The sequence below is a fragment of the Lutjanus erythropterus genome, chromosome 6, assembly GCF_056507025.1.
Source record: "Lutjanus erythropterus isolate fLutEry1 chromosome 6, fLutEry1.hap2, whole genome shotgun sequence".
Taxonomy (NCBI): Eukaryota; Metazoa; Chordata; class Actinopteri; order Lutjaniformes; family Lutjanidae; genus Lutjanus; species Lutjanus erythropterus.
In genome coordinates, this window is record NC_139322.1 from 11,234,140 (window position 1) to 11,249,912 (window position 15,773).

At 38.8% G+C, this 15,773-nt stretch overlaps 1 protein-coding gene across 1 annotated transcript; it reads right to left on the reverse strand.

The window, feature by feature from the left end:
- Nucleotides 1–10,350: 10,350 nt before the first annotated feature.
- Nucleotides 10,351–13,527, reverse strand: LOC146324922 (acidic mammalian chitinase-like). The gene is made up of 10 exons (XM_084720574.1): nt 13,503–13,527; nt 12,943–12,969; nt 12,589–12,793; nt 12,442–12,498; nt 11,703–11,868; nt 11,460–11,584; nt 11,236–11,359; nt 10,960–11,142; nt 10,682–10,798; nt 10,351–10,551 (listed from the first exon to the last, which is right to left on the reverse strand). The coding sequence occupies exons 1-10, from the start codon at nt 13,525–13,527 to the stop codon at nt 10,387–10,389; spliced, it is 1,194 nt and encodes a 397-aa protein (XP_084576700.1). The 3' UTR covers nt 10,351–10,386.
- Between the last annotated feature and the right edge of the window lie 2,246 nt (nt 13,528–15,773).

The window sequence follows — 15,773 nt, forward strand, 5'->3', positions numbered from 1 at the left end:
AGTGCCAAAAAAGTGCATTTGCTAGGGACTACAGATGAAAATTAACCTGTATGGCTTAAGCTGGCACAAATTATCAGTTTAATCAATGTACATTGTCCAATCTTAAATATAAACAGAAACACAAACATAAGAACTCAACAGCAGTCTCTCTTTCCAGAAACTGTGACCTGGTTACTCAAGATAACCTACAGACCTTGTTGTGAGCAGTTTCATGTAGGTACGTTCTAGTAGTAGTAGTTCTTCTACTTTCTTTCTAGAAGAATGTAGTTATGGTAGATTCTACTGTATGAAAACAGTAGTTCCTGTCTGTGGATTACATTAAGTAGCATGATTTATGGAAAGAGACACCCATGTTGAATTTTTCAAATGTACTTTTTTGACACTTTAAGAACCACAACGCGAGTGTCATTTAGTCCCATTATATTATAGGGAAAGTAGAAATTTCTCTGTCTGATATCTCCCAAATTGCAACGCACACCAAAACTATTTTGATGGATAAAAATCGTGATTTTAGGGTTAACTGTCCATTTAATAAGCTGAGATTTTTCACTTGAAACACACATTTACTCTCTTACTTGATAAAACTGATGACACAAGCTAATTATAGTTATTAAAATCTCACTGAAATATCAGTACCACTCTACAGGATAGGATAGAGATTTCACCTTTGGGTTTACCTGTGCTGGCAAATAAGACATCTTGACCACCAGTCCATTTATATCAGAAGTACTCATCACTCATCACTTTATCATAATTAATTTGTTGGCAGAGCCTGTTTTAAAATCTGTCCATCACAGGAGTTTCGTAAAGATCCTGAGGTCATGCACATAGTGGCATATGGAACTTTCTGATCAGGAATCAGCTGGACTGTAACGTCTTCAAAATAAAGGCAGATCTGAAAAGAAGGGTCAGACATTACGATGAGATCTAATGTATTAACATAAACAGAAATTTGTAACAGCCACAGCAATTTGTGATGGTAAAAGCCATTAGATTATAGTTAAGTCTATTGATATTAATTAATTATATTAAATATATACACAGCTTACAGTTTACCTCATAATAGGCCCAGAATCATTCTTGACCAGTGCAGCAGCCTTTTTCACCTTCTCCATGGGCTGGGGCTCTGACATCCCTGGTTGCAGAAGTGAGGTTAAAAACTCACCCATATACCACCAGCCCCATGATTAGTTTTTATGGAGGTGCTCCCAGTTTACACCAGTATTGCATGGCAGAGTGCTAAAATTGGAAAAGGAAAAAAACATGAGAGTGAAAAGACATTTCTAAATAGAAAGATCACTGGAATAAAGGGCTGTGGTGTGTGACATTTTCCCAAGAGCCGTGGAAGTCAAATGTCAGCACATTTATGAAATCCAGGTACCTGATAAAATGCAGAAGAGAGAGATCACACTCACCAACACATCACAACAGCTAATCGTGGGTATAATGTCAAGATTTATATTAAATTTGTTTTATGTGGCAATCTTTGCGACTTCATAACTGGCATCAGTGGTTGAGCTACCACCGCTAACAGACATGATTAATCAGTTCATTGCATTTCCCTCAGCCACAAAGGCATCCTTGAGCTCCTAAAAACACAGAACCATGGTTCAGTTTCAATTAAGTAAAACACTTTTCTGGTAGGAGGAGTTGTTGTGTTGGTGGTAGGAGGAGTTGTTGTGGTTGTGGTAGGAGAAGCAGTTGTGGTTGAGGTAGCAGGGGCTCCAAGATCCCTGGTTGCAGAAGTGAGGTCAAAAACTCGCCTGTGTGCCACCAGCCCCATGATTAACTTTTGTGTAGGTGCTCCCAGTTTACACCAGTGCTGCACGACAGAGTCCTAAAGTGGGTAAAAGAAAAAAAAATGATGAGAATGAGAACACATTTCTAAATAGAAAGGCATTCAGACAGTTAAAATATGAATCCCTGCACTTGCCGTGTTTGAGTAGATATTGTCTCCAGTGTCGTGGGATCCCTGGTATAAGGCACTGTGATGAGTGACATTTTCCCAAGAGCTGTGAAAGTCAAATGTCAGCATTACTTGATAAAAAGCAGAAGAGATCACACTCACCAACACGTCACAACAGCTAATCATGGATACAGTGTCAATAATAATATTAAATTAGTTTTACGTGGCAATCTTTTCAACTTCATAACTGGCATCGATGGTTGCTTTTTCAGCAGAGATGCTTGCAGAGACGATTAATCTCTCACGGTTAGCTGCATTTCCCTCAGTCCCTTTGGCTCAGACTCAGTTAACTATAAAATCTTATGTTACATGGTATATACAGTATGGTATATCTCTGACACTATCTGTCACAGAGGATAAATTCTGGACCTGAACTTGCACAACAGTGTGAATCTCTGCTTTTCGTGTAGTCGGCTTCCAGCTCCTCCAGGGTACCTCCAGTCAAGGTTTATCCATCAAACTCATGTGTTCTCAGGAGTTTGATAGCAGACTGGATGTATCTTGCTCTTTTATGTTTTGATGACATCATTGCACTGAATCTGGTAAATGTCTGGACAAAGTGCTGTCAAGAAGATACCCCACATACTGCTGTGTTTCAGTAACAGAAACTCAAACAGCAGTACGAAACACAAAATCATGTGTGCAAAGACAAATATCAAGCAGTAGGCAAATGGTCTGGTTATCATGTTTATGACTCATAATTATGAATAACAATGAAAATCATTTACATAATGTTCCACATATTCATAATGTGAAGTTACTGACTTCTTGTGGCTGTGATAAATGTTGCTCAAATAATAATGAGAAATAGGAATAAATTGTGAATAGATGTTAAATTGTTTGGGCCTTCAGCTTTTATGCAAAAGCCCAATGACTTGCAACATAAACACATTTTATTTTATTTTATTAAATTTTTTTTAGGGTGACTTTATAAACTAAACAAAATAAAATAAATATAGTTGAAATTAACATTTTAATGCACCAATCCATTGGGTGTTTGCAGAGGGAATACTAACCACTGTGTATAGATAAACTGACCCTTTAAGGAAACATTAACTTGACGATTGTGTCTTACCTGCAATAAGACTGAGCTTGTACATGTTGTTACTGTGTGGAGAAGAGGAAAAAATAAAAACATAAACTTTTGTTAAATATGCAGCTAAAAATGTGTTTATGTTCTCAAAAAACTCCCATCTCTGAGCTGGTGTTACTAAGTTGTTGCCACATAACATGCATTACAAGTCAAAAAAAAAAAAAAAAAAAAATCTAATTTTGGCCCAGTACCTAAACTATTTGCAACCTGAAAAATGTGGCACTATTTGTTCTGACGAAGTCTAGTCTTGCTCAGTATATTTGCATTCTTTCTTATTTCCTTGACACTTTGCCAGGGAGACTGTGAAAAGTTCTCAGATTCATTTATTCAGATTATCATGATATATTTTTTTTCTCTACCATCACATAGTCAAAACCAAACAGCTGCTTCAAAAATATTCTGTTTGCTCTTTTTTACTGGCTTTATGATATGATACTGTAACTTACGTTTTCCAGGGTAATTGGTAAAGATTCAATCAGTGACCAAACAGCACCTGGAAACATTGAGGAATACAGAATCAAAACTTTAAAACACACTGATGTAATTTAAAAAGAAAAATTGGGTGATCAAAATTTAGAGATATAGCTAAATGTGGCAACACAGCAAAAATTTAATTTTTATTCCCATAGATAATTTGATCAGATCAGGTCTGTATGCTTATATCTTTAAATCAAGTTTGATCAATTGAATGCCTCACACAAAAACACCACTTTAAGCTTGAAAATGATCATGGCATGCACATAATTGATACAACACAAATAATCATTAAATAACGTACAACAAGATTAAAAGAGAGCAATTCTGTACAATACCTGCTGATACAACCCCCTGCCTAAAATGTTTAGCTAGTGAGTTTGTCAGCAAGATGGAGCAGCTATAGCAATATACATTACATCAACTGAGAAATCAGTGAAAATGTGGTAAATCAGAATACTCACAAAAATAAAGGTGAAAGAAGCATATGCTGTGTCTCTACTGTGACTGATGGATGACTGACAAATGTCTGGTTGGGCTGTTTTTAAATTGGTCAACAGCTGACAAGATGTGGCAGTTTAACAGGGTGGGGACAGTTAATGAAGTGTTACAGAAAACAAAGCCATTAGACTAATAGTGTAACAATTTGAATCACCCCTTGGCAGGCCCTTTTGACTTCAAAGTCAAATTTTATGCATTGAATCAGATTTCTGTCTGTTAGGGATGTTCTTTCACTTGTGCACAGTGACTGAAACCCTGCAGTCATCAGTATTAATATGTGCAAAAGACTCATTCAGATTACTCTAAAGCTGTTATACAATAGCGGTCCAACCTTTTTTTTTTTCCACAACATAAATTAATAGTTAAGAGCATATCTGTATAATGATGCACAGCACATTTAATTACACATTAATTATAAGTAAACCAACATAAATACAAGCACACAAAAGGTTAGCGTCAATGACAAAGAAAGCAGTTATCTATTTATGTAACAACAGATTCATAAAATGAGGTATGTCCTGAAAACTTCTGAGAACCACCCACACAGATTGCACCCACACCCAAGTGGCTACACCTACCTACCAATTTGTTGTTCTCATGTTATGTTGACAAACAGTACTGTGTACTGACAAACACTGGGTGGAACAACAAGCAGGTCGGTCAGTTGATCTGTGGGTCGCTCCACCACTTTGATTCTGACTGGAGTTGCCAGTTTTGTGTGTTTTCCATAACTAATAGTTGAACACATTAACATAAACAAGTAATGAGAAAACCAGAGAAAAAGGACACTAAACATACATTATCAGTTAATAACTTTTTAATCCGCTAAATGCTTAGCAGCGATTCGTTGATTGATGATTAATCATTAACATCTTTTATTCTGATTGAAATACAGCAGCCTGTCTCAACACCTATTGGATGCGCTGGCATTCAATTTGGTTCAGATATTCATGCCCCCTAATTTTATTACCACAATTTGTATTGACTGATCCCTTAAAATTTGATCCAGCTCCACTATCATGTAGACAGGAAAGATTAGCTTTGAAATCCACAGTCAAGTGAGCTTTTACAGTAACCTTGATAAAGGCTAGTTTTGACCATTTGAGGCTGCGGTAGCTGATCAGTGTGGAGTGTTGAAGCCAGAGTAACAGACTCAGTTAAAGTCAGTGACTAGTTTCCACAGAGGAAACGTATGGCTGAAAGTATGAAGAAAATATTACTGATATCACAATGTTAATTTCAGTTAGCATGTTAATGGTTATTCCCATTATGTGTTAGCATCGACCTAAGCAGTAATACACATTGTAAACACAAGGTGGAGCCAGTAGGATGATGTCAGATTTCATTCCATGTTCTCAAGTTTCATTCCATAGATTAAAAAATTCATTGTCAATGAATCTTTCATGGATTATGTTTTGTCTAGATTTGGCTTCAAGAAGACTGCTTAAAAAGAATAAACGTATCAAAAGTAAAATTACTTAAATTATACTTAGATTGTGAAGTATTACTCATTTGAGATTATGGACTGTAGTTATTAATGCATGCATGCTGATTTGAACTACTTTATATAGTATATTTCTGGGTAATTTAATGATGCACCATCATTTATTTGTTGTTCATGTTTTGGATTGTTAATCTCAGTCCACAAAGCAGACAGGACAAAATTTGTAAGTACACAGTACATGTTGTTTGTATTTACATTGATAAACAAAATAATATGGATAATATTGTAGATTGACAGATGGGTGAGGAGAATTTGCATACTTAACATGTATACACAATTGCAATTGATGGAAGTGTATGTAGGTTTTATTGTTTTGTTGTTTGCTAATTGAAAAGAGGAGGAAATAAAAGACATGGAACCATTTTCCCATTGTTTTAGCTTTTCAGTAGCAACAGAGGAGTTTATGGAAAAAATCCATTTCACAATGCTTCTGCTGTCATTTGATGCTTACGCTTTAAAAACTGGACAGAGCAATCTTGTTTATATTGTTAAAAGCAAAATGTGTGTTAAAATACCATTCTGAATTACGTATTATTGTGCTGCAAAGATGTGTTAACCTATACATCATATTCTAAAGCGAAAACAAGAAAACATTTTAGTTTGATACAGATCAGCAAAAATCACACCATAATCATTTTAACGTTTTTCAATTAAAATCAAATTAATGACAAAAAAATCAAATTCTACATATAATCGTTAATCATATTTTATTGGGAATATTAGTCAAAACAATCACAATTATATATTTTATTATTTTAAAAATTAAGCATAAACCATATTTTTAGAAATATACCTCAATAGTGACTAATCAGAAGAATTGTACATAGCAGTTTTGCCCCCATTTGTTAAATACAACGACTTATGGATAGTGAAATGATTCATATGCAACTCTTTATGGCGAGTCACAGCAAGCACAACTTGGTTTGTAGATCAAACCTGGTTGGCAACTTTGGATCTGGAATATCCCATTGACACAGATGTAAAAAGTAGTTGGGTCATTAGGGTTGAGGAAACGCCTATTGCTCCTTCCTTTACAGGGGTTTCCAGATCTGGTAGATGTAGTACTTATCATTGTTGTGGTATTGGGTGTTGGAGTGGTTGTAGTAGAGGTGGATGTTGTGGTTGTGGTAGGAGGAGTTCTGGTTGTAGTCAGGGAAGCTGTGGTTGTAGTAGGGGTAGCTGTCATTGTTGTTGGGGCAACTGTAGTTGACATGGGGGCAGCCATGGTTGTAGTGGAGGAAGCTGTAGTTGATGTTGGGGCAGTCATGGTTGTAGTAGGAGCAGCTGTGGTTGTAGTAGGGGCGACTGATGATGTTGTTGGGGCAGCCGTGGTTGACGTGGGGGCAGCCATGGTTGTAGTAGGGGCAGCTGTGGTTGTAATAGCAGCAGATGTAGTTGATGCTCGGGTAGCCATGGTTGTAGTGGGGGCAACTGTGGTTGTAGTCAGGGCAGCTGTGGTTGTTGGGGGAGCTGTGGATGTAGTAGTGTGAGGAGTTGTGGTTGTAGTAGGAGGAGTTGTGGTTGTAATAGGAAGATTTGTGGCTGTGGTAGGAGAAATTGTTGATTTTGTTGTAGGGAGTCTTGTTGTTGTTGTTGTAGTAGTGGGTGTTGGAGTGGTTGGCCAGTCACAGCATTCACAGCTTGGTTTGTAGATCAAACCTGGTTGGCAACTTTGGATCTGGAATATCCCATTGACACAGATGTAAAAAGTAGTTGGGTCATTAGGGTTGAGGAAACGCCTATTGCTCCTTCCTTTACAGGGGTTTCCAGATCTGGTAGACGTAGTAGTTGTCATTGTGGTAGTTGGTGTTGGGGTGGTTGTAGTAGGGGAAGATGTTGTGGTTGTGGTAGGAGGAGTTATGGTTGTAGTCAAGGCAGCAGTGGTTGTAGTAGGGGTAGTTGTCATTGTTGTTGGGGCAGCTGTAGTTGACATGGGGGCAGCCATGGTTGTAGTGGAGGCAGCTGTAGTTGATGTTGGGGCAATCATGGTTGTAGTAGGGGCAGCTGTAGTTGATGTTGGGGTAGCCATGGTTGTAGTGGGGGCAATTGGGGTTGTTGGGGGAGCTGTGGTTGCAGTAGTGTGAGGAGTTGCCATTGTTGTAGGAGGAGGAAGATATGTGGCTGTGGTAGGAGAAGTTGTTGATTTTGTTGTAGGGGGTCTTGTCATTGTTGTGGTATTGGGTGTTGGAGTGGTTGTAGTAGGGGTGGATGTTGTGGTTGTAGTAGGAGGAGTTGTGGTTGTAGTCAGGGCAGCTGTGGTTGTAGTAGGGGCGACTGATGGTGTTGTTGGGGCAGCCATGGTTGTAGTAGGGGCAGCCATGGTTGTACTGGAGGGTGCTGTAATTCTAGTAGTCGTAGTCGTAGTCGTGGGAGTTGTGGTTGTAGTAGGGGGTATTGTGGTTCTTGTGGGAGGACTTGTGGTTGTGATAGGAGCAGCGTCTTTTGTTGTGCGAGGGAGATTTGTAGCTGTGGTAGGAGGAGGTGTTTTTTTTGTAGTTAGGTGTTTTGTGGTCGTAGTAGGGGCAGCTGTGGTTGTCGTAGGGGGCGCTGTAGTCGTGGTAGGGGCAGTTGTTGTTGTGGCATTTGTGGGCCAGTCACAGCAGTCGCAACTTTGTTTGTAGACTAAACCTGGTTGGCAACTTTGGATGTAGGGTATCCCATTGGCACAGTTGTAAAAAGTAGTTGGGTCATTAGGGTTGAGGAAACGCCCATTGCTCCTTCCTTCACAGGGGTTTGCAAATCTGGTAGTGGCAGGTGTAGTAGTTGTCATGGTTGTAGTAGTAGGTGATTGAGTAGCTGTAGTAGCGAATGATGTGGTTGTGGTAGAAGGAGCTGTGGTGGTTTCAGTAGGGGGGCGTGTTTTGGTTGTGGTGAAGGGAATTGTGGTTTCAGTATTGGTAGGCCAGTCACAGCAGTCGCAACTTTGTTTGTAGACTAAACCTGGTTGGCAACTTTGTATGTAGGGTATCTCATTGGCACAGTTATAAAAAGTAGTTGGGTCATTAGGGTTTGGGAAACGCTCATTGCTCCTTCCTTTACAGGGATTTCCAGATCCAGTAGTGGTCGTTATAGTAGTTGTCATTGTTGTGGTAGTGGGTGTTGGAGTGGTTTTAGTAAGGGAAGATGGTATGGTTGTAGTAGGGGGAGTTCTGGTTTCAGTAGTGGTTGGCCAGTCACAGCAGTCGCAACTTTGTTTGTAGACTAAACCTGGTTGGCAGCTTTGTATGTAGGGTATCCCATTGGCACAGTTGTAAAAAGTAGTTGGGTCATTAGGGTTTAGGAAACGCTCATTGCTCCTTCCTTCACAGGGATTTCCAGATCCGGTAGTGGTAGTCATAGGAGTTGTCATTGTTGTGGTAGTGGGTGATTGAGTAGTTGTACTAGTGAATGATGTGGTTGTGGTAGAATGAGCTGTGGTGGTTTCAGTAGGGGGGCGTGTTTTGGTTGTGGTGAAGGGAATTGTGGTTTCAGTATTGGTAGGCCAGTCACAGCAGTCGCAACTTTGTTTGTAGACTAAACCTGGTTGGCAACTTTGTATGTAGGGTATCCCATTGGCACAGTTGTAAAAAGTAGTTGGGTCATTAGGGTTTAGGAAACGCTCATTGCTCCTTCCTTCACAGGGGTTTGCAAATCTGGTAGTGGCAGGTGTAGTAGTTGTCATGGTTGTAGTAGTAGGTGATTGAGTAGCTGTAGTAGCGAATGATGTGGTTGTGGTAGAAGGAGCTGTGGTGGTTTCAGTAGGGGGGCGTGTTTTGGTTGTGGTGAAGGGAATTGTGGTTTCAGTATTGGTAGGCCAGTCACAGCAGTCGCAACTTTGTTTGTAGACTAAACCTGGTTGGCAACTTTGTATGTAGGGTATCTCATTGGCACAGTTATAAAAAGTAGTTGGGTCATTAGGGTTTGGGAAACGCTCATTGCTCCTTCCTTTACAGGGATTTCCAGATCCAGTAGTGGTCGTTATAGTAGTTGTCATTGTTGTGGTAGTGAGTGTTGGAGTGGTTTTAGTAAGGGAAGATGCTATGGTTGTAGTAGGTTGAGTTCTGGTTTCAGTATTGGTTGGCCAGTCACAGCAGTCGCAACTTTGTTTGTAGATCAAATTGGACGGACATTTTTGGATGTAGGTTATTCTGTTGGCACAGTTGTAAAAACAATTTGGGTCATGAGGGTTGGGGTAACGCCCATCACTCCTTCCATCACAGAAGTGTCCTTGAGATCCGGTGCACATTGTTGTTCGGGTCATCCGCATTTTGGGAGTGCTTGCTATGGAAAAAATGCAATTCAAATGTTGTTTTAATTGCTCTTTCAACCTGCCACATCACATTTTAATACACTACCTGGACAAAAAAAATGTCACAACATGGATTTAACTAAGCAAGTAGGTAAGAGCCTCCCAGTGGATAATTACTGCAGTGAATAATATGTTTCAGCTGGCAACAAGTTATTTGACCCTAACCACCACCACAGAGTCCAGACCCTAACCTCACTGAGAATCTTTGGGATGTGCTGGAGAAGACTTTATACAGCGGTCCGACACCCCCATCATCTATACAAGATCTTGGCCAAAGATTAATGCGGCTCTGGACAGAAATAAATGTTGTGACATTGCTTAAGCTTATCAAAACGATGCCATGGCAAATGCGTCCTGTAATCAAACCTAAAGGTAGTCCAATGAAATATTAGAGTCTGTGACTTTTTTTTTGTTTTGGCCAGGCAGTGTATTACTGAGCATGACTACTTAGATTTCCTAATAAAAGAGCAGACATTTACTGTCTGCATACTGAAAGTAAGTGTTCATGCTATTATTATCAAATATCAAATTCAAAGTAAAAGGCACCGCCCCATGACAGGCTAGGATTGACAATGCATTGCATTTTGTTTACCTGAAACTAGGAGAGTGTGCAAGTAGCTGATGAAGGGGTAGTTGCCCTGTTTACAGAACTGTCCGCTGACATCATCCAGGTCCAGAGACCAGACAACAGCTCCACCAAATTTGTTAGTTAGTAGGTAACTGACCTGAGAGGATGAAGAAGAAAATCACTTAATCAGCTGAAACCATGTTGACAAAATAGCTGTTTGAGAACAACAAGTCATATACAAAATAATTACTGTACTGAACAGTAGTTTGAATTAAACAGACAATTACTTTGGCATCAAGACTGTCTTTGTTGTCAAATCCAACCCACTGATTATCTTTGGTGGCATATGGAACTTTCTGATCAGGAATCTGCTGGATTGTAACGTCTTCAACATGAAGGCAAATCTGAAAAGAAGGGTCAAACATTACATTTAGATTTAATGTGTTAACATAAACAGGAATTTGTAACAGGAACAGCAATTTGTAACAGTAAAAGCAGTTCAACTATAGTAAGTCTATGGATATTAATTAATTATATTAATTATATACACAGCTCGTGTTTTTACCTCATAATAGGCCCAGAATCCTTCTTGACCGGTGCAGCAGCCTTTTTCACCTTCCCCACGGGCTGGTGCTCCAACACCTTTGGATGCAGAAGTGAGGTTAAAAACTCGCCCATATGCCGCCAGCCCCATGATTAGTTTTTGTGCAGGTGCTCCCAGTTTACACCAGTATTGCATGGCAGAGTCCTAAAATGGGAAAAAGAAAAAACTATGAGAATGAAAAGACATTTCTATCCTGAAAGGTGTTCAGACTTTTAAAATATGAATCCCTGCACTTGCCGTGTTTGCGTAGATATTGTCTCCAGTGTCGTGGGATCCCTGGAATAAGGGGCTGTGATGTCCTGTGACGTTTTCCCAAGAGCCGTGGAAGTCAAATGTCAGCACATTTATGAAATCCAGATACCTGATAAAAAGAAAGGGAAAAAAAAGAGATCTCGTTCACCAACACATCATGACAGCTAATCATGGATATAATGTAAAAAATTGCATTAAATTAGTTTTACATGGCAATCTTTGCAACTTCATAACTGGCATCGATGGTTGCTTTTTCAGCAGAGACACTAGCAGTGACGATTAATCTCTCACGGTTGGTTGCATTTCCCTCAGCCACAAAGGCGTCTTTGAGCTCCTAAAGAACACAAAGGCATGGCTCAGACTCAGTTAAATATAAAATCTTATGTTACATGGTAAATACAGTATGGTATATCTCTGATAGTATCTGTCCCAGAGGAAATTCAGGATCTGACCTTGCACAGCAGTGTGAATCTCTGCTTGTCCTGTGGTCGGCTTCCAGTTCCTCCAGGGTACCTCCAGTCAAGGTTTATCCCATCGAACCCATGTGTTCTCAGTAGTTTGATAGCAGACTGGATGAATCTTGCTCTGTTACGCTTCATTGACACCATTGCACTGAATCTGGTAAATGTTTGAAGTGGGAGTAAAATAAAAATGCATGTTGAATTGTTTGCACCTTTAGCGTTAATGGAAAAACCCAATGATTTGCAATGTAAACAATTTTTATTTTATTTAATTTAGGGCAATTTTGTAAATTAAAGAAAATAAAATTAAAATAATAAGTTAACCTTTAATGCAGAAATCCATTTGGAGTTTGCAGAAAGAATACTGACCACTTTTTGTTCATATGTGAAATTGTTTTCCAACATCCTGATGCTGGTTTCACAGAATTCAGTGAAGGTATTGGATATAAATATTTCTGCTGGTTGGCCAATTTTTAAATGCGTGTTTGTATTATTATAGTTGCTAAAAATTGCAATACTATTTTGTCTGTGTCTGCTGATGGAATCATGGAATTAATTTAATTATCAAAGGCCATCATCTCCCCTTGTGCTACCTCATTTCTATGAAAGCATGCACCATACATGCTGTGCAAAGCACAAAAATATCACATGAATAAGGAAAACATGTTTCATAGTCAGGAAAAAACCAACATGCTGAAGTGCACATTTGTCTTTACGCTAAAAAACTTACTTTTTTGTGTCAAAGGTCAGTCCACCAACTGCCAACAGGGTTTTGAGCTGTGGATTTCTGTGGAAGCATAAATGTTTAGCAATAATTATTTAACAAAACACAAAACTTTACATGATCTCAACAACATTCATTGGCTAAAGCACTAACCCAGTTTTGAGTCCATTAAAGGATTGATAGTGTTGTATGTCAGCAGCACTGCTCGGGACCAGCTCATTTCGGTTGTTGATGTCAGAAAAGGCATAGACCAGATGGGTACAGTAGTCTGGATTAATTTGGGAAATGGGGAGCTTCCCGTCTCCTGCTCTGTCTTCAGCCGAGCTGTCATAGTAACACACCAGACTGGATGAAGAGGCTGAGACAAGGAAGAAAGTGATGATTTAACTGGCTTTTGAAGACATCAATTACATCAAGATCCTTTTTTACCAACAATTGTTGACTTAGGGACATTATTTATCTGCTGGTAAAACTATCTACTATGATTAATGCATGTTATAAACTTACCCAAGCTGGCGATGGTCAAACAGAGACCTTCAAAGTGACAGACTTGGTCAGTATCAGGATAAAAAAAATCTTAACAGGTCAGTTCATCCAGATCGCAAAATAAAGAATACACATGTTTTTTCTCAGTCACTTCTACTGGTTTCTGGAATTAAAGATCATTTTGTTTTTTCCTTTTGTCCAGGTTAAAGAGTTATTGCTCTCTCGGAATTTCTGCCACTTTTCCAATACGTTGGAGGTGAAGGGAATTTCATTTTACATTTTAAAAATTCAACAACAACGTGTCTAACCAGAAACATGTCCCTAATATTGTCAACAATCAAAGACCTCACCATCCATGTTGTGTGGATTATCCAGAGTAAAGGGGACACTGTTTCTGGAAAGAGTTGTCAGCGAATTTTCCAAATACATTTTTTTCAGTAGTAAGCAACGCAAACCAAATTCCTTTAACTGTCACTGTGTTCTCACTGAAATCTGAGAGACAAAAATCTAAATATCATAATAATCATAATTTGGATGAACTGACCCTTTAAGGAAACATTTACTTGATAATTGTGCCTTACCTGCAATTAGAGTGAGCTTGTACATGTTGTCACTGTGTGGAGAAGGGAAAAAAAAGAAATAGAAAATCTTGTTTAATACGCAGCTGAAAAATGTGTTTATGTTTTCAAACAACTCCTCTCTCTCAACAGCTGAACTGTTGCCACAGGAAATGCATTTCAAGTCAAAGAAAAAAACTTTAATTCTGTATTCACAACAGTTACTCCAGGATCGAGTCCTTCTTTATTCATGCAGCAAAAATCTCCATCTCATCTCTTCATGTGAACACACTCAGACCATGCCACCCTGCTGCTCCAAACTGTACAGGATTCTCACACAAACACAAAACACTGATGGTAATTTTATCAAATTAATTAATGAGCAATTGGACTGGTTTCTAATAATAGGGGCAAGCTGGTCCGCAACCCACTTATCATAAAGCAAATCTTCTCACACTTCTGCACCTCTCTTTTCCTCTCTCAAGAAATGGGTGAGTTCTTGGACAATCTAGATATCCCTTAATTGTAAGGCAGAATAAGGCATCATCTTGAAAGGGAGATAACCAAACAGGATTAGCACGATTACCATCAGTAAAGGCTCCAGGGCCTGATGGTTCTTCAGTTGACTTCTTGAAAACATTTTCTAATAAACTAATAGATCCTCTCTTGGACATGACAAGTAACTGTTTACCAGAAACCCTGGAGCAAGCATTCATTATCGTCTTACTAAAACCATATGTGAATCATGGCGGGCAGTCGAACCCGAGGTCACACTCCGCTGTCTCTGGCGTTAAAGTAGGGATTGAGAATCATATCATTTCTTTGTATGTGGATGACATAATCTTGTTCTCCTAGGCTCATCCATGCCTGCTCTTACAGGACTCTTATATAAATATAGTGCAATCTCTGGGTATATGGTTAATGTGCAAAAATGTGTGGCCATGCCCCTCAACTTTCCGGTGGAACCCCCAGTTCATAGTGTATGTGGGTTTAAAGATTCCTAATAAATCAGACAAAATTTTCTCACTAAATTATGATGTACTGCTTAAAAAAGGTGGAGGTGGACCTAGATGGATGGATGCCACTACCAGTTTCTCTGATTGGGCGAGTGAACTGCATTAAGATAAGCGTCTTACCAAACTTTCTTTATTTGTTTCAAACCTTTCTAATAACCATACATAAAAAAATCAAGAAACGGAGATTAAACCTGAACCCACAAGGACAAAATGGGAAAAAGACCTGAATTGTACTTATAAAGACAGTGAATCATGTGAGAGGGCACCAACTGTCTCATATAACAGCTGCCAGAAACTTTTGCAATTTAACATTATCCACAGAACCTACTTTTACATCAGAGAGACTCCACAAGATAAACAGATCAATTTACATTACATGCAAAGATTCAATCAGTGACCAAACAGCATCTGAAAACATTGAGGAAAACACAATCAAAACTTTAAAACACACTGATGTAATTTAAAAAGAAAATAACTGGGTGATCAATATTTAGAGATGTAGCAAAATGTAGCAACACAGCAGAAATGTCTTTTTTATTCCCATAGATGAATTGATCAGATCAGGTCTGTATGCTAATATGTTTCAGTCGAGTCTGATCAGTCGAGTGCCTCACTCAAAAACACCACTTAAACCTTAAAAAAACACATCATGACAAGCACATAATTGATACAACACAAATAGTCATAAATAAGGTACAACAAAATTAAAAGAGATAAATTCTGTACAATACCTGCTGGTACCACTCCCTACCTAAAATGTTTAGCTAGTGAGCATGGAGCACCTATAGCAATTATATTAGCATCAACTGAGAAATCAGTGAAAATCAGAATACTCACAAAGATAAAGGTGAAAGAAGCATATGCTGTCTCTCTACTGTGACTGATGGATGACTGACAAATGTCTGGTTGTGCTGTTTTTAAATTGGTGGACAGCCAACAAGATGTGGCAATTTAGGGTGGGGACAGTTAATGAAGTGTTACAAAAATCAAAGCAATTAGACACTAATAGCATAATAATGTGTCACTCCATGCCAGGCCCTTTTGACTTATAAGTCAAATTTTATGCATTGAATCAGCATTACATCACCATGTTCAAATTTCTGTCTGTTAGGGAGGTTCCTTCACTCTTGCATGGTGACGGAAAATCTGCAGTCATCAGTATTATTATATACTAATGACTCATTCAGATTACTCTAAAGCTGTTCAAGATCAATAGAAGGATCAGCAAACAACAGCCATCTAACCTTTACCTTTTTTCCAATACAAAACTTAGTAATTA